The sequence below is a fragment of the Aspergillus lentulus genome (genome assembly GCF_001445615.1).
Source record: "Aspergillus lentulus DNA, contig: Alt01, strain: IFM 54703, whole genome shotgun sequence".
In the NCBI taxonomy this organism is placed as follows: Eukaryota; Fungi; Ascomycota; class Eurotiomycetes; order Eurotiales; family Aspergillaceae; genus Aspergillus; species Aspergillus lentulus.
In genome coordinates this window covers 1590679-1613095 of record NW_028322123.1, presented here as the reverse complement: position 1 = coordinate 1613095, position 22417 = coordinate 1590679, and the positions used below count along the sequence as shown (strand labels likewise).

Genomic DNA, 22417 nt, shown 5'->3' with positions numbered 1-22417 from the left:
AGTGTGGAGATATATATCTAAGCAGCTTGACAAATGTTTCATATTTAGTTTGCTCACGGAGAGGTACATATATTATTGGATCCATGTCCATAATGAAATCGAACAAAACAGACTGAATATATAATTAAAGGACAGCATTGGGACGAGGCAATAGCTGACCACAGGCATCTCTACTTCCCGAGCCGCAATAACCAGTATATCTCGCAGAGTATTAAACAGGCCCTACAGCACAGTGGTAGGTTCTTATAGATATTGTTGAGGTGACTCAAGCCAGCCCTAAGAAAGACGCATCATGACCAGTTCCTTCATAACCCCAAAATCCTCCCCATATAATCTGCACATCTGTGAGGACCAGTTATCAACGACAGTCATCTTATCCGTCAACCTTATCAACGCCTGCAAGATGGTAATGAGAAAGAAAACATTCGACGACAAGGAAGGAGACGGCTTGTCGCGGAGGTATATTGATCCCAACATTGCGGGAATGCAGTCGTAGATTTCACTGGTCATTTGGGATACTACAGGTGATAAGCTGTCGAATTGCGGGCAGGATACACCACCCAAAGTCCAACTTAGCGACTGGAGAGGACTAGCTAGGGAACTTTGAATGACCATATGTGCAAGGATACGACAGAGCCGGTAGTAAACCCACACTCTTGCTATCCAACATGCATCAGGACCATGTTGTGATTTCTCCGTGGCAAGGGGGTCCGTCCAAGTCGATGGGAGGCGAGCCGCCCAAGACTGCAGAGATTGAGCAGTCTCTATGGCTTTGGAGATGATATAGCTTCTCTTCTGGTCCCGACTCTGAGCCGTTTGGACATAGAGATCCACCAGGGTACAGAGAAGGGGAAATAGCTCCACTGGTGGTTCGCTATTCGACGATTCAGCAGATTGTACCAGATCCACAAGGAAAGAGGGAACTCTTTGCCTGCTGATTATGCAGGCTACAGCCTAGGTGGGAAGTTAGTCCAACGACTAGAGAACCAAAGCGAATGTCATTCGTGCGTGACTTACGACAGTGTAGCAGACCTGAAGCACAGCTGTCATCTGCGTGCTATTCATATCCGCCAACCCCTGAGAGTACAGAACCGCCGTTGTTCCATGGATATGCTTTAGCCACTGGTAGGAATCGGACCGATTATCGTATATTATCATCTAGCCACTAATCAGTGATTATAGATAATCGTAGACCTTGACGGAGCCAAACCTCAAACATCGACAGGTTAAAGCTAGAAGTAGCCGTGTACGCCGCGGGCGACTGCCCAGGATCATGAATGGCACGCACAAGAAGCCCAAGAGCCGTTGCATACGTGCGTCGAGCCAGCTGCATCAAGTTTGGATCGCGATGGGCAGCTGCCAATGCGGCCAAGCCAACGGAGACAACGCTCGTAACGATGATTTTGGGTCGCTCCTGGGCACGCAGTGGGCTGGGGCCGCGTGTGATGGTGAATTGATCAAGGTAATGCTGCAGTGCGATCTCTTCTACGGGCATTGGGGGGATAAAGAAGGTTAGATCATGGTGACGGGCTTTGCCATGCCAGGCCGTATCTGTTGCAGAATACTTCTGGGCTATCCTCGCTGTCTGATCCTGAAAGACAAGATCCAAGAGATTTCTGTAGCCAGAGCATTGTAGGCCAGCTCGGGCGCATTGAGAGCACCTTGGTCTGAGCTGGTTGCACTGTATAAGTATTAGAAACGTGAACCTAGAGCACTCAACGGGGCCTACCTTGATCCTTCGGGTCCGGCAGTTTTCGCATCCTAGTCTGCCACGGCTGACATATACCATAATTCGAGATGCTTGGATATCGATAAGATCAAGACAAAATAGAGGATTGTAAATCCCATGCGTAGGCTGGTTTTTGGAGGAAAGAGAAGGCTGTTTGAGATGGCCGCCGAGGGCAGACGATGCCTCGTATAACCACCGGATTTAAGACTCGGCCCGAGACATACTTTTGACGCTATTTCACGAGTGCATTTCCTATTTGGGACGTAGTGCTTACTTTTAACAATTCAAAAAACGAACACGAGCCACATCAACTACGAAGTAGAGAGAAAGCCAAGCATTTTGACAGGCAGCATCACACGGTAACATCGCTGCTCTGCTACCGAGCCTTCAGGAACATGCACTATTGTACGACTCCAGCACCTGTTTTGGTGGTTCCTTCGATCATGTAAAGGAAGCATATTTATAAATATGAAGAAATCTACAGCCACGGGCACATCAGATAGCGATATAAATAGGAGCCCCGTCCGTCCCCAGTGTGCCTTGTTACTCTTCATCAGGCATATTTCACCGTGGATAGGATACTGATATACGATCTCCTACACAAGCACATTCCCAACATGACCGCCATCCAGAAAGTTGCTTTGCTCGGCGTACGTCACTTTCTTAATCAGAACCTCTTTCCGTGGCTAACACGAGACAGAAAGGGTTCCTCGGATCCGCCGTCCTCGACCAGCTCATCAAGTCGGGTTTCAGCGTGACCGTCCTCACTCGGTCCCGCAGCTCCATCCAGGAAGTCCCAGCTGGAGTGGCAGTAGTTGAAGTCGACTACGCCTCCGCAGACAGCCTGGAGCAAGCTCTTCGCGGCCACGATGCCGTCGTCTCCACCATCAACTCAGCAGCATTCATGATCCAGAAACCAGCTATCGACGCCAGTATCCGGGCCGGAGTCAAGCGCTTTATCCCAGCAGACTTTGGGGCCCTGACCACCGCCCCAGAGGCGCAGGATCTCCCCGTGCATGCGCGCCCGGTCGAAATCCAGAACTATCTCAAGGAAAAGGCTGAATTGGGAGAGCTGGAATATACCATTCTTGCCGTGGGCCTGTTCCTAGAATATGTGGTCTCAAGCCCCTTTGTCGTTGATAGGGTCAACCGGACGGCTGTGCTGTATGATGGCGGCGAGCATCCATTCAGCACGACTAGCGTGGCGAGTATTGGGAAGGCTGTCGCCGGTGCGTTGAAGAATGCCGACGCCACGAGGAATCGCGTGCTTCATGTCCACGACATGGTCTTGACGCAGAAGAAGGTTTTGGCGCTGGCGAAGAAGTACAATCCGCCTGCGGAGGCGTGGACTGAATCTGACGTCGACGCTGAAGCTGAACTTGCTGACATGGTTAATCAAATTTCAGAGAAGGGGATGGAAATGCCTCTGGTTCTGGGGTTGCTCAAGGCTGCTGTCTTTAGTGGGAAATATCCGTCCGCGTATAAGAAGGTGGATAACGAGCTTTTAGGTCTGGGGATCACGGGTGAAGAGGTGTTGGAAACAATGTTTGACGCAAAATGGAACTAGTTTAACTAGTTCTTCTGGTATAGTTACTTGGATATACCCAGTTTCTTTTCCCTCCCGTATATAAAGCGAAAGCAGCCAGTCTATAGGATATTCCATGAGACGTTTCGTTCTGCGTCTCCTAGGATGATAAATTTACCTTCACTATCCCACTGGTACAGGAAGCCGGTTGCATAATAGCTTACTGGATTTGTATTAAACCGGATGATTAACCCTAATCCTGGCCAGTGGGAATGGAAGAGCTTCCGCTGCCCTTAAATATGGCTGTAGAGTATCAATGACGACATATACAGGAAGGGAAGGACAGATCTGATCCTCTGGAGGCGTCTGAAGAAGTTAAACGGGCTCTGGGATGTGTTATGTTGTATTCCGTGCTGTGTTGACCCTACTGCTATCATCCTACTAGCTAGAGATGGTTGTCTGGATACCTTCTTTTTGGCTGAGTGGCCTGATATATGGTATGTTATATGAGGTGTATTCCAGCCCAATGTGATAATATGCTTGCTATAAGATGGCATGGTAACTATAAATTAGCTGCGTGCCTCTGTGCAGCAACATGCTCATCATATTATTAATACTAATATATCTTTGTCAGGCGAGAGACCTTCTAGATTCTTGATTATGTGTGTCTCATATATGCATCTTTATTAACAGTAGCCGGGCAATTAGTTGGGCAATGGCCCACTTTTGACCCCTTTAGGAAATCGGTCCATGGTGGCCCCTTGATGTAAGCTTAATTAACTGGCTCCGTTATCGACTTCTCCAGCAGAAGAGATATTTCACTTCTGAACAAACTAGCAGAAATTACCTTAGATGCTGACTAGTTTCGATGAAATACAGAAAGAACTATCTTCAAACGCAAATGACTTGACCAGTAAATCGGTTGGACTTTGACAGAGCTGGGCGCAGTCAATCTTCCTTCCCATAGACTATATTTCCCCGATCCAGGAAAATTCTCGGCTAAAAGACGACTAACTCCTCACGAATCCACCTGGATCTGAGACACCCCAAAGGTCCTTCGGTGATAGGTTCGACATAAGGCTATGGAAAGGCAACTGCACATAGTACCACACTGGTCAACCACGTCAAGAATGTAGATAAGCCACGTGGAAATTGAACCCGTGAAATTTACACCCACTTTCCCAGCAAGAAGCTGTTACTATCCCAAGTACGCCACGGAATGCCATGATGCCCCCCGAAAGCATTGCCCCTGAGGAATCCAGCTGGGATCCGGATCCTACAGAAATCCTTCAGGACCAGTCGGACCTTGGATACTGGGGTCCGGAACTCTCCGGAAAATGCCCTGGAAGATGATCGACCACTAAGTTGCCCTCTCCGTTTATGTCCCAAAGTCTAATTGATCAATTCCAATTTGCGATGTCTTAGACGCGTTGAGGGCAGTAGGGGTTCCGGACTTGAAGCCCTGGCTGATAGAAGTTGATATAAAGACTGGGATGTCTGCTGCATTCTACTCGGTCAACAACAGTGTTCTGGCCACAGTTCTTTTACTCTCTTTCGAGAACCATTCGTTCTTTTAGTCTTTCGTTTACAGTCTTTTATAGACACTTTCGTTCATTAATCCATAACAATGCGTGTGTCATTGTTGTCTACACTCGTTACCACTCTCCTTTTCACAGGAGCGCTGGCCTGCCCAACCAAGCACGATGGCAAGCATGGGGGCAAGCATGATGCAAAGCACGGTGGCCACAATGGGGGCAAGGATGTAGGCCAAGATGGTGGCAAGCAGGTGTTACCACCATCGTGGACTCCTGGCCCCGAGGTTGCTGGAAAGAAGTCTCTGGCCTACTACGGAAATTGGGTGAGTAGATTGCTTTTCTTCGTAACTACGATCAATGGCTAAGACGGGATGTTAGGACATCTATGCCCGCAGCTTCATGGTCACCGATATCCCCGCCGACAAGTTGACTCATCTGTCCTACGCTTTTGCCAACATCAACACCACCACTGGTTCAATGTGAGTGATACTAGGTCCTTAGACGGTTGCGTATTCGCAGAAAGTGCACAATGCTGACTCCATTCCAGTGTCTTGAGCGATGAGTGGGCCGACCTGCAGTATTCCTACCCCGGCGACGATAACACCGCCCCCGGCACCAACGTCTATGGAAACATCAAGCAGCTGTACCTCCTCAAGAAGGCCCACCGCAACCTCAAGACTATTCTCTCCGTTGGTGGATGGACCTACCGGATGAACTTTGGCCCCATGCTGGCCTCCGAGACCAAGCGGCGCCAATTCGTGGCCTCCGCAATGGAGCTGGTGTCCGACCTCGGCTTTGACGGTCTCGATATCGATTACGAATACGTCGACGGTGCCGAACAGGCCGCCCAGATGGTCAGTCTGCTCAAGGATCTGCGCGCTGGCTTCCACGCTCTCGAGAAGAAGCTGAACGCCACGTCCCCCTTCATCATCTCCTACGCGTCTCCCGCCGGACCCGACAAGTACAAGCTGCTCGACCTCGCCAACATGACCCCCTACGTCGACTTCTACAGCTTCATGGCCCTCGACTACCAGGGTGGCTTCAGCAACTACTCCGGACACCAGGCCAACCTCTTCACCGACGTGTCCAACCCCAAGTCGACCGACTTCGAGACCAACTCCGGCATCCTGCACTACATCTCGACCGGCGCCCCCGCCAACAAGATCCTGCTGCAGTCTCCCCTCTACGGCCGCTCCTTCAACCTGACCGCTGGCCCCGGTACCAAGTTCGCCGACGTCGGCACCCTGGGCAGCTTCGGCACCGCCGGTGTCTGGGACTACAAGGCTCTCCCCGTGCCCGGCTTCAACGCTAGTGTCGTCGAGTTGCCCGCCATCGGCGCCAGCTACAGCTACGACGCCGCCCGCAAGTACATGATCTCCTACGACACCCCCGCGATTGCCGCGGTCAAGGCCGAGTACGTCAAGAGCCTTGGTCTGGGTGGTGCTGCATGGTGGGAGGTCAGCATGGACCGTAACGACACCAAGAGCTTGATCAGCACGACTGTCAACGCCTTTGGCGGTGCCCACGGGCTCGAAAAGAGAAAGAACAACCTCAACTATCCTACCAGCAAGTATGCCAACTTGCGCGCTGGGATGCCTGGTCTGTGAGGCTGGACTCTGGAGCAGGTCAAGTGATGGACTACGTCCTTGGCAATCGCGATGTGGGGGTTTGGTTGTAGGTTAGTTTCTTGCATTTGTTTCTTACTTTAAGAGACACTAGCTTTGTCATAGATATGGTGATGTGCTTTTGCATATTTTCTCCTTTTGCTATATTCTTCTCCTTACTAGCCGAGATTCCCTGCTACTGAGTGGCTGTGCGCGTGGCAAGAGTCAGGAATTATCTTATCCTAAATGTAGAAATGTAATATCATCTACAACTTATTGACAGAACATGTTCATGCAGTTCCCTATACCCTGGAGTAATGTAGTCTACTCTCATCCTGTGATCTAGACACCATGAAGACACCCATCTTCAAATAAATCATTGTACGACTCCGTAATCCCCCTTCTTCTCAGACCTGCACACACCATCTGACAATCCTAGCCACTCATGGCCCGGTGCCTGGTGCCTGGTACCTGATCCCGATCCTGATCCTGATCCTGATCCTTCGATCCCTAACGGCTGATAAACTTTAGTGGCACTAGCAGCAGCAGTAGCGGCTGATCCTGATTAGTCCGTCTGGGATATTTGGGCAATAACGTGGCGGGCCCTAATGTGGTAGTGGTACATTAAGGTATTTTTGCCGAAATTTGCCCGCTCGCTGGCCTGATCCTGCAAGTGATTTCACCTGTCCAGTCCGTAGAGTAGACTACCACCCCAGATATTCTTCGTTCGATAATATTAATGGCGAGGGATGGAACTTGCAGGCTCAGCTGAAGGATCAGTCCACTGACTAATCGGAATTGTGCCCAATGGGAGATGATTCGGTTAGGATAGGGGCCTTAGTAAGTCTGTATATTTTAGTAAGGGCACAGCATTAGCTAGATATAATATGCTAAAATGACCTCTTCCTTTCTCTACTCTTTCAGGCTTAAGAATAATTATGGGTGTATCTATCTAACATCAAGTGGGACCAGTTGTGGCAGAAATGTCCTGGTTGTCAGAATGTGGCTCCCGCACTTATCATGAGGCTGAGATCTCCTGGCCCCTAATATGAGGAAACAACATGATGCTTTTGTGGCAGGAATATAACCACATTATGGGGACTCCGTTTCGAGATCATCGGCGGAGATAAGGGAGGGCCAGCGCTGAGAGCTGCCTTAGGGGCGACCCGTCACGCAAGAGACATTCCTCGTCCAGCGAGACCAAAGAGTCTCGTGAGACCAGAGAGAGTCCAGCTCCAAAGTGGAGAAAGGAGTAGTGACGAGCCAACCCCGTAACGCAGTAGTGTTAGACCGTTAAGTCATAGCCGCCACGTCTGTTTTGGTCGTCATACCCTAAATGCAACACTTACTGTACGTTGTGCGCTTGATTGCTTGCTGGACGTATTCTTTTCACTGCAGCAGTAGGCTATTTAGAAGGGTAGGCCATACACACTGGTCCAGCCCGGCCCGGTTTCGGCCATATGCGCCTAAAACTAGGCTCTATCCCAGGTTGAAATACTGTGATTTCGAGGTCACATCCTGCGAGTTCCCAGACTAATAGGAAACAAGGATGGCCGATGAACTAGGCCCTCTAGGTCGCTGAATTACAGTCTGGCACTCGGTTTGGCAGTCGCCCTTTTCCGAGGACTCACTTTTGCTGTACTTAGCATATGAAGTATCAGAAAATACACGTCGCTATAATTTGACGACCGGTCGAACCTACACCACCCGGATCCTTAAACTGAACTCCCAGCATCCAACAACCCGCCGAGTGAGAAAAAAAAGCCCTTTCCAGCAAACACACGCTTCGACATGCGAGGGAGCTCCCGGACATTGAACAGCTAGATCCGCTCTAGGCCTAGAGAAAGCCTTAGAGTTCTTCCGAGCCAGGTTTGTCTGAAAGCTCGCTGATCAACCAGTTTCGCACATACTGAAGCGACAGTTCGTCACAGTCGATTGATGACTGTTTAAATTGCTGCTTCCAAAAGGAGGGCCCCCTCCATCCGCCCACAATACCACCTTTTTTAACCTTCTCCCCAATGGGAGCGCAGGAGTCCAGATCAATGAGCATAGCAGTACCGCTGCTGTCAAACATGATGTTGCATGCGGAGATGTCATTATGCGCGTATCCCAGCGAGTGCAGATGCCTGACTGCAGACTGAATGCTGTCTATACAGCGTTCTCGTTCTTCCGCCGGGAAGTGAGCTGGCCCAAGTTGCCGGGCCTTGCGGACGCGATCAGCCAGGGTCCCGACGTACTTGGGAAAGGCGAGGCTGACGATACGCCCGCCGCGCACCACACAGCCAAGATAGCTGCCCAGGTTGACGTGAGGGTGCGCGAGAAACCTCTGGTTGGCTCGGGCTTCGGCCAGCATCAACTGTGCGACGTCATCATTTCCCTTGTAGATGCTGGTGTTTGGCTGCTTTAAAAAGTAGTCTTGCGTGGACGTCTCGGGCTCAAACTGGGTGATGCTTTCTTCGAAGACAGGGTAAATGTCATGGTCTGGGATGCGACTCATGGACCTCAGCAGGCGCTCAAACTCGGCGTCTGCCAGATCATCGTACACCCCAGCTCTCCAATTGTTGCTTTCCTCCAGTGGCAGAGTGCCAATGTAAGCCTCATACCCATCGTAAGCTGTAAGCCTGAGGTCTTTCCTCTCCCACGACTGGACTACGCCGGAGATTGAGGGCTGTGAGCGTTGGCTCCATGCCTCTTTGACTTGCAACGTTCGCATTGATCGCTACTCAAGGTTCACTGCGCCGATGACTGGTAAAGGGTGTCAAAGGAACTTCACCAGGCTTGGAAAGCTGTGCTAGGGCAAGAGTGGGGAGGAAACATTTGAAGATTACAATCATTACTAATATCAATATTCAAGAAAGACCTGGGCAATGGGCCGACGTGGCACTGCATTCATGACGAGATCTTAGGCAAGACTAAAATGCAACGTTGTATTAACCTGCCACAGCTGGATAATAGGCTGACGTGGCAATGCATTCAACATAAAGCATAAGCATTGAATAGCCACACTAGTGAGGGACATTTCAGGCAAGATTAAAATGTGATTTTGTATTAACCCTGCACAGCTGGGTAATAGGCTGATGTGGCATTGCATTCAACTTATAAAGTACAGAGTATGAGCATTAAACCACAGTTTCCTTTTAAGTCTCTTCATGAGCCCATTGTCTTTCTTCATTTCTGTAATCTGCTCGACTTCACCTTGGACCTTCTTAACAACTTCCATCACGGCAGAGCGACTTCATCCTACATAACACTCCAACAGCATCTGAAATATGGCATCGACCGTATCTACCATGTTGGTTGATCACTGCGATTGGGACTCGGCGATAGACGAAGGAAATAGACAGTGCTGGGTCACGGATGAATGCCGGCTCCCACGGTGTCCTAGCTCTTCTTCATACGACCCAGGGGCAAGCTAGAAGAGTGGAACAGACTCGGGCCTTTGAAAGTCAGTTATCTCGTCAACTGTTTTCCTTTTGAGCCCACAGGGGGGGACAAAAAAGCGCATTCACAAAAAAAGGAAAGTGGATGAAGGCCACCTTTATTTGAAAGCCGTGGTCCACTGAAGAAAAATACTCCAAAGCTTAGCTGATTTGACTTTGTGGAAATTGCAGACCTTGATAATAACATTGTACGCCTGACCTATTCTCTTTGACAGTGCCCTAGTTCTAGAGTTTTGAGGTCGAGACTAATACAGGCTATAGGTCAAGGTCGATGATCCCATCAGATCGGCCCAACCGCTGGCACCCGTCATCCCATTTCGATCTTGCAGTACTCGCGTTCCTATTCCTAACTTGAATTTCCATATCTCTGTTTCCTTTGGCACTCGCAGAATATTCCCCTTAACTCCCCTTCTTATGTCTGGCTTGGCGGGCTTGTGTACACTTGCCCATGGGCCTGTTCTGTCAGCCTTGGATTGGTCAACGTCTGCTTCCCTTCTTGGTCATCTTGCTCCATTCCACGCTCACTTGTATGTAAGATGCCTGTCCCCCTAGCTAGTTCGCTCTCTACATTCATTTTTAGTCGCTTTCTTCCATAATCATACGTTCAGAGCTGTGTAGGCCTTGGAGTGGAGACCATTCGGCAGTAACTATAGAGATAATTATAGGGGCAGTTGACTGTACTAGAATGCCTTGCACTGTGCCAAAAAGGGCAATGAATGAATGAACAAATGGATCAACGCTGCTTACGCCCTGGTGCTGCTAGCTCCAACTTACATGTGGAAAACTACCAATCAGGGTTGTTTAGGTCGTCCTCTAGTCTTCTCATCCTCTATAGACAACACGAAGAGTCTAAGATAAATCGTCAGGCATATAGCAGGCTGACCTATGCACTTAATTAACTACGTTGTAAGCATGCACTATTGGTTAAATGGTTAATATACATGTTTAGAATACATAATAGAAGAATAGAAAGCATGGAAATAGTGCGGGTGGATATACCTATCAATATATATAATCACAGCAAAGGCGGTTAGGCTCTAAAGTCTACCACTATTACAGATCCTAGTAGATTCAAAATTACAGTAAGATATCAAGAAGAAGTAGAGAAGTTAGTAGTAGTAGATGGATAAGAGTGTCATTCAACTCATGAGATTCCTCGCCAGGTTCAAGGGCATAAATTGGTGGCCCAAGTGCCATAGAGGCATCAAAGTATTCCTTCATGAGGACCTGCATATGCTTGCAATTCTGACGTTATACATGGCATGCTGAGCACAGTGCATTGTAGTTGTGGTAGATATGAAACCCTAGACTATTTACTCCGTAATACTTTGTCCAGACACCTTTTCAGCCTAATGGTAGTATATTTGCAACATCTAAGCACAATCCCTGCCACTGCCGCGCCACACTAACTGCACCACTCCCCTGATTCTCAATTAGAACCTCCTTTTCACATGCCTCATCAATTGATATCACGAGTCCTGGTCTGACTATCAGGTTTCATGGTCTGACAGAAATGTCAAGAACACAGAATGAGCCCCGCACATCAGATATTGTCATTGTGGGCGGCGGAGTAGCCGGATGCGCCACTGCTGTGGCATTTGGCAAACAGGGACAGACGGTGGTGCTGTTAGAAAAGAGTCTGGCACAGCCTGAGCGCGTGGTAGGCGAACTGCTGCAACCCGGGGGAGTTCGCGCCTTGCATTCCCTGGGCATAGGAGGTGAGACTCAGTTGTTTGCCTTCTATGGCCTCTCCATTGTCTGGCCTGATGGGTAACCGAACATTAATAGACTGTCTGAGAAATATTGACGCGGTGCCATGCCATGGCTATCGAGTATCATATTTCAAGGAATCTGTCAATATCCCGTATCCCGACGACCCTGATGCACCAGGGGAGCGCCCGGAAGGCTGCTCATTCCAACACGGTCGCTTTATTCAAAACCTCCGTCACGCTGCAGCAAATGCACCAAACGTGACTGTAGTGGAGGCTAAAGCCACGGACCTCCTCCGTGATGAAGATACGGGCAAGGTCATCGGTGTGCTAGCTTGCAGTGCTGGGGATAGTAAGAAGACTACAAAGGTGAGTCGCATCTTTGCTTGTGGTTTGCAAACCATCTCTGACAACAAGTCTAGTACTACGGTAGCCTGACAATCATCTGTGATGGTTATGCGTCCACCTTCCGCAAGGGATACGTTCCCAACAAGCCCTCAAGCCAATCGAAATTCTGGGCTCTGGAAATGATTGATGCCAAGCTCCCGGAGCCTTATTACGGACATGTGTTTCTCTCCGATGCCCCTCCCATCCTCGTCTATCAGATCAGTCCTCGCCAAACGCGAATCTTCATGGACGTTCCCACCGGCTTACCGAGCGCTAGTCCCGCTGCCGGTGGCATCAAAGCCCACATGCTTGATGTAGTTCTGCCGAGCCTGCCATCTGGCTGCCAGGACAGCTTCCGCGAGGCAGTAGCTAGGGGCAAGTTCCGAAGCATGCCCAATTCGTTTCTGCCCCGTCGGAACAAAAGGTTCCCGGCCTGCTATTCCTCGGCGATGCGTTGAACATGAGGCATCCGCTGACCGGCGGCGGCATGACTGTTGCTTTCAACGACGTGCTCTTGATCTCCAAGCTGCTTGCTCCGGGAAATGTCCCTTCACTGGATGATTCCCGCGCAGTGCTCCAGCGGATAGGTCGCTTCCACTGGGCGCGCAAGCGCAGTTCCTCGCTCATCAACATCCTTGCAATGGCACTGTATGCGCTGTTTGCAGCAGAGGACACCACGATGGCTGCATTGAAAACTGGGTGTTTTCGATACTTCCAGATTGGGGGTCGGTACAAGGAAGAGCCCTGCGGCATGCTAGCGGGTCTGATAGGCTCGCCGTGGGTCCTGGTTTATCATTTCTTTGCTGTCGCTTTCTATTTCTTTGCTGTCGCTTTCTATTCGGTCTGGCTTGTCCTGGCTGAGGCTCCTATCTGGAAGATACCGTACGAAGTCGTCGGGGCGACGTTGATCATCTGGAAGGCCTGCTGTGTCATTGGGCCTTACTTAATATGTGAGCTCATGCCCTGATTAATAGAATCACTATTATAAGCATAGGATCTGTACTTTCTGGTTAAAAAGGCATTCAGTCAGGACTTGGAGCAGTGTGGGCCAATTAGGTCTCAGTTTCTGCTGCGGTTTTATAGGTCCTATCCTTACTTCCTTCTAGCACATACAACCGTAGGGTGTGGAAAACAGGACTTCCCGTTTGCATAGCTACACCTAAGCCAGTATTATCAACAAAAGCTAAAGGCAATGTGCGCCCTGAAATAATATTGTCTTCTTTAAAGTACATACATTCTGAAGTGCTGATACCTTGGCCTGAGTGCCCTAAGTCAGGCGATCTTGCAGAATGGCTTTTATTTGATATTTAGAGTATACCATTCTAGAATCAGTATCCTGCTCCCATACAAACCGGTCCTCGTTCACCATCTTCAAATGGAAGCGGTATACCAGCAAAGCTGCGGTCAACCGGAGAGTCTGGAGGGCCATTTCTCTCCCCAGGCATGCTCGCGGGCCCGAGCTAAATGGCTTGAACGCCTCGTGCACATCCTGAGCATAGGGGCTGCCCTCACCCCGTTCGAACCAGCGCTCCGGACGGTACTCGTCCGGGGCGTGCCAGTACTGTGGACTCCGCTGCATGGTGTACGTCTCCGTATATACTTCTGTCCCGATCGGGACGTAGAGGCCTTCGATGACTGCTCCCGGAGACCGACGGGACGCAAACTTGCCCGCCACTGCGGGCGTTAGCCGGAGCGACTCGTTGACACACCCGTTCAGGTAGGGTAGTGAGAGCAGTTTCTTCCCTGTGATCTCCTCAATGCTCTCAAAGTTACTGAAAAGTTCGGTTTGGAGTTTCTCAAGCACCCCTGGTGTCGACAGAAGTCGGTAGAACAGCGCCGAGAGGGATGTCTCGGTCGTCTTGTAGCCGGCGATCCTAAACACGATGATTCAGCCACTGTGGCCTGCTACCAATGCTAGCCTCAAGTGGTCGCTACTCACATTATGACGGTAGCGTTACTATGCAACTCGTCATAGCTTAACTCTAGGTCTGTGGGGTTGCTGCTTTTGTCGCCCATAATATGCGTGAGGAAATCTGACCGGCCATCATGTCGGTCAACGCAACTAGAAAAGATACCCTCAGTCAGCGGCGCCTTGATTCTGGAGTAAGAATCACCAGTGGAGTGGTGTTGTGTGAGAATCAACAGCAGGATGGTCATACTCTCTGAATGTGGAAGTGGGCAAGACCGCGCGTAGAGTAGCTGGCGGTACCAGCTGCAAAACAAGCTTGAGAACTCCTTCGATTTGCGGAACGGCATAATTGATAGCTTCCAGGACGGGAAAGCACCCTTGGTATAACCCAACCAGCGACCGCAGCGTGTCTTTGTAAAGGCCTGTTTAGAAACACGCTTCATGGGTGCGGAGACGACAGATACAAAATCGACTCACCGTGCTTCTCTCGCACTAGAGGTTCTCCGAATGAAAGATCACCAATAAGGTCCCAGAGGAACCTCGAAAAATATTCAGTCAAATCGACCACCCCTGCATCTTGCGCAAGTCCATTCAAGAGGCGGTCCATGTGCAGCCGCAGCAGGGATTCCTGTTCGAAAAGCGCCCTGGACGTAAAACCAGGCTGTAAGCGCTTTCGCATCTTCTTGTGCTCAGCTCGGTTCGAGAGCGAACCGATGTTGGCTGCTCCTAGTATCATTGAGAGCAACACATCCTGTAGGGTTCCGTCTCTACCAAATAATTCATCGGAGCCGGTATGCGTCGGCTTGGCATTGTAGATCATCTTCTGGGCTTCGACGCTTGCGAATGACAGTTGATTGGGGCCAACTCGAACAACAGGGCCTGTATTGTGTCCCGCTGGCATATCAGCGGGCTGCCGTAGCCCTCGAGAAGCTGGGGAGAGTATCTGACCATATTTTTTATGTAGTTCTGCCAGATCGGGGTTTAACCTCCGGCGGTACAAGCTGCTCATCGTCCAGAACTATGAGAATACGAAGGGTCAATATTCCTCAGAGTAGGTAGGACCGGCAGCTTTTGGGTTGGACTTACAGGAAAAATCGCACCGGTCCAAGGTCCAGGGACTTGCGCCAGGGGGTGGAAAAAGTAGTTATAGATGACCCCCAACACCACCACTCCCGTGCCCTACCAGACAGACATTTACTCGTCAGTATGAGACAGTACATCGTGAGAGGTTAGCTCATACCAGTGAAAATGCCATAATGGCAACTTTTTCAGGACTGATTCCTGTCATAGTCATGTAGTGCGGTGCGTCCATAATGTTGTCAACCGAATGTGAGAGAGATTTCGGGAGAGAAAATGGGTCTGAATGATTGACTTCACCCAAGGTATTAGCATCAATTAATGGCCTTGTTCTCGGCTTTTAAATGTGATTCCGCACTCCCGGCCTCAATAGCTAGGGATGAACAAGCCAGTAACCTGGTAATGCTGCAGGCTTCTGAAAATACCACTGCACATTACATAAAGAGCTTAAAGCCAAGGGTTTAAAGGGCACTGTGATGGCTTTGATATTTATCAATAGACCCCTCGTCATAATATCACCCCTAAGATGGATGAGTGGCGTATGGATCAGACTCGATATGATAGGTCCAGGGTGGACAAAGTTTAGATTCCTGTACAACGTTGAATAACAACCTGGCTGTAACCTTGCTTTCCGCAGACGGTCAGCAAATGTCTCTAGATTATGACCAGTTAGACTCTATCTACATCTAAGTATATAATATCCAACTGGATTTTCTCACGTGTTTTGTTGGGTCCGTCCCGAATGCACTGCCCTCGGCGATACCACAACACTAGGTTCGTGATACCCCGTATATCCTATTATGATTGACCCCGTCCATGCGCTTTCAGAGAGAGGAGGTAAAAATAAAAAAGAACATGTATAAGCATGAATATGAACTTTCTGCTTCTTAACGTAACTACATCAATACTACATTGATGTGCGATCTCGCCGCAAACAGATTTGCGAGTCATGCATAAATGGTTCTAGAACATGCTGCAGGTCTCAGCACTGGGCCGCAGGTTGTTTTGAATTTAGATGACGCCTTCACTGTCCACCTAGAATTGAATGTTTTTTAATGGGTATATAGGCCCTGTCTTCTGCAATAGGCAGGAGCACGCCGTGGCGAACGAGAGACCCCAGTCAGCAGCCTGTGTAACCTGAGACACGGCGACTCAACAGTGGCTCCTTGCTTTAATGCTGTGATTAAATACTACTATTCCACCATTAGACGATCTTCAAAAATTCACTTCTCTCTGTACAGAATTGCCTGGCTCATACTCTTGCACAATGGAGGTCTGGGAGCATTCCCGTCCTATATCTGACGACACAATCAAGAAGACGCCATCATTTACCACCTTACCAATCCGTATAAATCAGCAAAACGATGTCGCGGATGCAGCCACCAGAAGAGCTCTGCGGGACTGGGACCATTATCTGCACGATGGCCTGGCGGAGAGAGCACTGGTCTCCATCAGCGACCTCGGGAACCTGGGTGCTTTTGCCTACCCAGAGGTGGCTCCAGAGAGACTGGCGATCTTGACCTACTTGACCGATCTAGGGATGCTGCATGATGGTTAGTAATTAGAACAGCAAGCAAGGGCGTCGGAAATAGCTGATCAGGGGGTAGATGGGTACGAGGCAATGGATATGGATCAAGCAAGGACAGAACATCGTGAATTCGGTGCCCTCTTTGACCCCCATGAGCAGTTGCCGTCACGCCGAGGCACCCGTGCTGCCAAGTTAAAGAAGCTCGTGTCGCAAATCTTACTTGAGGCGATACGTATTGACCGTGATCTGGGTATGTACATGTTTGACATGTATAACAAAGGATGGCTGTCCGTTGCCGGGGGGGAGGGCAAGGTGCCTCAGTTTAACTCCCTGGAAGAATACCAAGCCTACAGAAGGGATGATTTCGGCATCAGGTATACCCTCACCAATGTCCATCGCCCAACTTGGACCCTCCATCCGCTGACCTACTTTAACCAATCAGGGCGTTCTGGCCGATGGTGGAGTTTGGCATGGCCATGCGACTGTCCGATGAAGACAAGAGACTGATCGAGCCAGTTATGGAACCCATTGATAAGGCAATCATCTGGACCAACGATTACTGGAGCTTCGATCGGGAGTACCATGAGTCCATAACCAACGGGAGTCGACTCACTAATGTGGTAGAAGTGGTTCGTCAGACTGAGAATATCTCTATAGATGAGGCAAAGGCCACGGTTCGCCGGCTCCTCGTCAATCTGGAACAGCAATATCTTGAGCGGAAAAGGGCAATTTATGCCCAAAACCCATCGCTTCCCTCCCATCTGAGAAAATGGATTGAAGTGGTGGGGACTACCGTCGCTGGTACTCACTTTTGGGCCAGCTGCTCTCCCCGTCACCATGCCTGGCGCAATAACTCAAGAAATGGGCTAGAGCCCGCCAACCATCTGGCAGCCTCAGCGTTAATTACCTCCAGTGACAATCTCAATTCATCCAAGGGGTCTGAAGAGCAGATGCAGAATTCGAACAACGGCACACGGACCCAAATGTGTCCGACAATTGAACAAGACGTCATGCAGCTGAATGCAAAATTGTCACTGGGTAAACAAGATAGCCGACATGCCAGGCGGGCTGCATTAGCACTTCTCTCAAGGGCCGCTGCACAGTGCGAAAGCCTATTCAGCGATATAGAAGACGAGAGAGCCAGGCTCCTCCAATCTGATGAGGCAAAGACGAGGCTTTCCTGGGAAGTATGCTCTACCTTTTCCTCCCTGCACATTCTAGTGAGCATTTTCTAATAAAGTGGTATAGTGTCGCAGCAAAGGGTCCCAGGAGTTAGAGCATTTGTGGTACAAGCCCGCAAGAACAGCCCTCCAAGCGCCAATTAATTACATCTGTTCCATGCCCTCAAAGGGGGTCCGATCCAGGATGATCGAAGCATTTAATTACTGGCTTGAGGTGGACGAGACTTCCTTGACCAAAATTAGGCAGCTGGTCGATCTGCTCCATAACGCGTCTCTGATTCTAGACGACATCGAAGACCACTCTCCCAAGCGACGAGGAAGGCCAGCCACACACACTATCTTCGGCCATTCTCAAGCGATTAACAGCGCCAATTTCATGTTTGTCCAGGCCGTTCAAGTCGCCCGCCAGTTCCGCAACCCCAACGCCGTTGATATTCTGCTCGAGGAACTGGAGAACCTTTATCTGGGGCAGAGTTGGGATCTGGACTGGAAATACAAGCTCCGATGCCCGTCTCCCGCTGAGTATTTGAATATGGTCGACAACAAAACCGGGGGCCTGTTTCGTCTTCTGCTGAGACTCATGCAGGCCGAAAAGAAAGGTACCACCAAGGTTAATCTGGACGGGCTAACCATCCTGTTTGGGCGGTTCTTCCAGATTCGTGATGATTACATGAACCTTCGCTCTGGCCAATATACCGAGCAGAAAGGATTTTGCGAAGACCTCGATGAGGGCAAGTTTTCGTATCCAATTGTCGTTTGTGTTGCGAACCATGCGGACTTCAGAGACCTCATTGACGGGGTCTTCCGGCAGCGGCCTACCGCCATTACCAGCGGAAGGGAGCCGCTGGGCCCCGAGATAAAGCAATACATTGTCGACTACCTCAACACCAGTGGGACATTCCAGCACTGTCAGGAATTCTTGATGCAACTGGAAAGATCGATCATAAGTGAAATTGACCGGATTGAGAAGGTCACAAACGAGACAAATCCAATGCTACGACTCTTATTGGAGAAGCTAAGTGTGAAGGAGAATTAACTCCAAGGCAATCGCACACCGGATCTGGGATATGGATCAAATATGAATAGCTACAAGATCCGAGTCCATCATGGTCGGTTCGGGTTCAAACTGTATACAATGGCTTGACTTTGCCCATTCGAACTTGTTGATATAATTTACTGCTTACTTTGGGAATTCGCCTCACCTACCTAATTAATGGATACCTTGCTTGCTACCGCATTATCCGCAGCCATGCTTGGAGACATCCAGTAGCATTATCATGAGATTGCCGGATGGTGATCCCTCTTTGTGGAATTTAGAGGTCCATATCCATCTCTGACACATCATCTAGAACTACACCTGACGAAATGAACCCTATTCTCTCCCTTATTGTATTGAAATGTAAGTATACACACAGAAACACTCAAGGATAGAGTAACGGCTAACATGCATATTGCTTAGAAAGTTAGAACGCTGAGCTGATGTACAAATGTATTGATTATTTATATATACGGTACCTGTTTTGATGCTATCTAGCGGAGTGACGCTTATGGGCTGCCAACTCTCAATAGGGCACGGCTGTCACATGACTTGGGGGTCAATTGAGGACGAGGGGTCAGCGAATGCATAATACTACTACCACTACAAATAAAAATAATAATAAGAACTATTCAGGCTGAGCTTCCTTTTGAGATATAACTGGCCACATTGTCCCAAGGCAATTGAAGGCATCCAGCCCTGGTATGTAGACTAAGCTAGGGGGCTGACTTCTGCAGATTAGATTACCATAACAGTGCAGAACTTTTAGAGTCTAGACCGCCGTAGATTTTCCAGCATAGCCTCACCTACATTCATTGCAGATTTTAATCTAATTTTACTGACAGTAGCACCTTATTGTGGGTCTCCTTTCTACCTTCCTGTTGCCTGTGTAACCAACCTTTAAGCCCATGACTCATGTAGAATCGTTTGCATATTGCTGAACAAAGATTTAGTCAAGAAAGATGGATGTTAACCAATGATAAGCTTTCCTAACTAGGGGCTCGTGGTAACTTAAGCTAGATCTTTCCTTATTAGCTGCTACATAAGTCTTATTATTATAAATGCATTGCCAGTGTGTTTTAAGGTGTGTGACTGAACCATAACAGGGTTCCGGATGACCTCAGGAGATTAGTAAAGTAGATTGGTCTTTTCACTGCTTTCTACAAGGTCAGGGAAATTTTCTATAGATAGACCATTTGTAGATTCCCCATGGTCATATCTTGATGATGTATGAGAGAGTTGTCTGTGCTGCTTGCGGTAAGCATTCAGGTCTTGTCAATCTTATTCATAGTGCACTTGATGTGTCATCTACGGTTGCATTCTTTAGTTATATGTAAGACATATTACCAAAAAGGCTGACAGAAACAGTCCCACTTGCTTGGCTTTGGCTGTTACTGCTCTGATAAGTTGTTTGCGTAAATGTGTCAACTAACTACCAGTTAGGGAAGGAGTTGAAATTCCAACTCATAACTTCAAATATCCTTTCTCTTCCGTAAACTCTCTCGCTTAGATTATGCAAATAAGGATGCCGTGTCCGCCGAAATAACCCTCTTTTGGACCTCGGAGCTCAAGTCCCAGCGGACTCTGCATTTCTTTCGATGGGCATTTCCATATTCATCTTTATCATGCTGTGGCTGTCCCCTAGTCATTACAATGCATATCGCAATGCCCTACATCATGGTATCATTGTTTGAAAGATGGGCTTCTTGTCGTGTCAGAGCCCAGATGACAGACGTCATTGCACACCGAAGAGAAGCATATCTTATTGCCGAAGTAATTAATAATGTTTTTCTCCCTTATGATTATAACGTATGCCCCTCTGGCCCTCTCTCTCCAACTGACAGCCTAAACTTCTGGATCTACTACTAGCCATCCTTGACTAGGCTACCTGCATCTAATCGATAGTTTAAAATTAGTTAGTTGAATATCTACTGCTCAGCATATCGCTTGCTCCGCAGGCTTTGGGTGGTTGCAACAGCTACACCTAGTACACAGCTGAGGACCCTCTTAGCCCTATCACCGTCTCTCGATTCGTCTCACCACGAAAAGCTGCCTGAACTGCCAAAAAGCTGCGACAGCTGTTTGGGGGGGGCCCGCGGGGGAGGGGGAGGGGGGGGGGGGGGGGGGTCTTTGCTATGGTGACACCAGACAGAACCTATTAAATGCGGCCTTTAAATATGGAAGAGTCAAAGTACATGGAGCCCAAGACTGGGAAAGCCACGGTAACACAGGAGGACAGGGACTTTGCTGAAGTAGAATGTGACTGTTGGATGTCAACTTATTTTAAGTGGATTTCACTGGAGAAGTGTCTGCATCTGTGCTATAGCCACCCAAGAGATTGAGAATAAAAATCATGGATGTAGACAGTGGTATGCTGAATCTCTGGACCTGCTTCAAGCTGCCGTCATCAGGAATGTTTTTGAATCTGCGTGATCCAAGGTCAGGAATCTAGGGCCGGGAGATTTTGTTGTATTCATAAATGCCAGTATACGTCATGGCAGCGTGGGCTATGTCCTAAGCGCAGATTATGGTTGGAGCAGAAGTTTGAGGCATGGAGGAGGAAGTCAAACTGCTTCATTCAAAGACAAGTCATTGGTGGATCTGGTGTAACATGATTACTTAAACACCCTCTTGGAGCCTAAGGGGCATAATTAACATCCATATAACCACAGTGCCCATAACTATCACATTACTTCCACTATATACTAGAGAATGCATACTATTACTTGTTAGCTCTCCAAGCACTAGAATCTGCGACTGTTTATACTTCCTTTGATCTATTGCATCTGATTTATATACAATACTAGTATGTAACTTGCTATTAGCTGTGGATCCTTCTATCAGTCAACTCAGCTGTGTTATAACCATATAGTTTAACATAAGTTGAATCCCTCCTTAACCACTTACTCACAGGGGTTCCCGATGATAGGAGTAAGCGTGTTCAACACTTTCCTTTCCTTCCATGCTCTGCATAGGATAAGCTCATGGCCCCAAAATTTTAATACACTTCTTATTGTTATAATTGGCATTGTTTCAGAGCATTCTGCATTTACAGACTATTTCTAATCACTCTCTTTAAGCACAGTTTGTTCAATATTACCATCAAGGGAGTGCTCCCATTAATGCTAGTACTAATGGCACTGGCTGTCACCCTGAGAGGCCCAGGCCATCCACACCCCTATGAGCTATAGCCACTATCCTCATCTCATCCTCATCTCACCCTAAGCTCACGCAGACAGCACCCACCTGACTTCTGGCTTTGTTTAAGCCACACACCGGCCGGTTAGTAGTAGTGAATCCCAGCTGTTGTATGTTTTGAGCTTTTTTCTCTCATTTTATACGCCTCAGCATCTTTATTCTTATTTCGGTTCTGATTCTTCTTTCTATGACATTTGCTGGTGGTGTGATTGGATGACGAAGAGCCAGTTTATATATCTAGCACTAAAAGCTGAAAATAAAACAGCTCTCAAGTAGATGGGCAAGCATCATATATATATATATATATATAAAACACGGTTGCAATAAACACCACCCTAAAATGATAATGTTAAGAAAAGCCTTGCACCTTACATTATAATCATCTCTATCCTATGAGACTATACCGAGCTGAGTACATGGATCTGTCCAGACCTCCCGAGGCAGTTGCGAACAAAATATGTTAATGTAACTGACTGTCGACGTCTTCCTGACTCTTTATAATTCCAGCCCCGCAGACATATCGATTCCTGCAGTTGAAAGTAATGCTGAAGTTCACCGT

At 48.6% G+C, this 22417-nt stretch overlaps 7 protein-coding genes across 7 annotated transcripts; 4 read left to right on the top strand and 3 right to left on the bottom strand.

Annotated features, from left to right (window-relative positions):
- Positions 1-276: 276 nt before the first annotated feature.
- Positions 277-1495, bottom strand: ALT_0498 (uncharacterized protein; the record flags this gene model as incomplete). Its single annotated transcript, XM_033554955.2, has 3 exons — positions 277-954; positions 1018-1158; positions 1211-1495. The coding sequence occupies 3 exons, from the start codon at positions 1493-1495 to the stop codon at positions 277-279; spliced, it is 1104 nt and encodes a 367-aa protein (XP_033410846.2).
- Positions 1496-2346: 851 nt separating this feature from the next.
- On the top strand, positions 2347-3296 carry ALT_0497 (aromatic alcohol reductase; the record flags this gene model as incomplete). The annotated part of the gene is made up of 2 exons (XM_033554956.2): positions 2347-2379; positions 2430-3296. The coding sequence occupies 2 exons, from the start codon at positions 2347-2349 to the stop codon at positions 3294-3296; spliced, it is 900 nt and encodes a 299-aa protein (XP_033410847.2).
- A 1585-nt stretch (positions 3297-4881) lies between these two features.
- Positions 4882-6396, top strand: ALT_0496 (glycoside hydrolase family 18 protein; the record flags this gene model as incomplete). The annotated part of the gene is made up of 3 exons (XM_033554957.2): positions 4882-5112; positions 5168-5268; positions 5337-6396. 3 exons carry the CDS (start codon positions 4882-4884, stop codon positions 6394-6396), a joined length of 1392 nt encoding a protein of 463 aa, XP_033410848.2.
- A 1846-nt stretch (positions 6397-8242) lies between these two features.
- On the bottom strand, positions 8243-9106 carry ALT_0495 (uncharacterized protein; the record flags this gene model as incomplete). The annotated part of the gene is made up of 1 exon (XM_033554958.2): positions 8243-9106. One exon carries the CDS (start codon positions 9104-9106, stop codon positions 8243-8245), a length of 864 nt encoding a protein of 287 aa, XP_033410849.2.
- Positions 9107-11346: 2240 nt separating this feature from the next.
- Positions 11347-12896, top strand: ALT_0494 (putative squalene monooxygenase; the record flags this gene model as incomplete). Its single annotated transcript, XM_089598992.1, has 4 exons — positions 11347-11551; positions 11622-11911; positions 11965-12294; positions 12354-12896. 4 exons carry the CDS (start codon positions 11347-11349, stop codon positions 12894-12896), a joined length of 1368 nt encoding a protein of 455 aa, XP_089456656.1.
- A 300-nt stretch (positions 12897-13196) lies between these two features.
- On the bottom strand, positions 13197-15150 carry ALT_0493 (cytochrome P450; the record flags this gene model as incomplete). The annotated part of the gene is made up of 6 exons (XM_033554960.1): positions 13197-13803; positions 13869-14027; positions 14089-14260; positions 14316-14856; positions 14925-15017; positions 15079-15150. The coding sequence occupies 6 exons, from the start codon at positions 15148-15150 to the stop codon at positions 13197-13199; spliced, it is 1644 nt and encodes a 547-aa protein (XP_033410851.1).
- Positions 15151-16182: 1032 nt separating this feature from the next.
- ALT_0492 (bifunctional terpene synthase/polyprenyl synthetase family protein) lies at positions 16183-18660 on the top strand (the record flags this gene model as incomplete). Its single annotated transcript, XM_033554961.1, has 4 exons — positions 16183-16468; positions 16523-16817; positions 16886-17630; positions 17692-18660. 4 exons carry the CDS (start codon positions 16183-16185, stop codon positions 18658-18660), a joined length of 2295 nt encoding a protein of 764 aa, XP_033410852.1.
- Positions 18661-22417: the final 3757 nt, after the last annotated feature.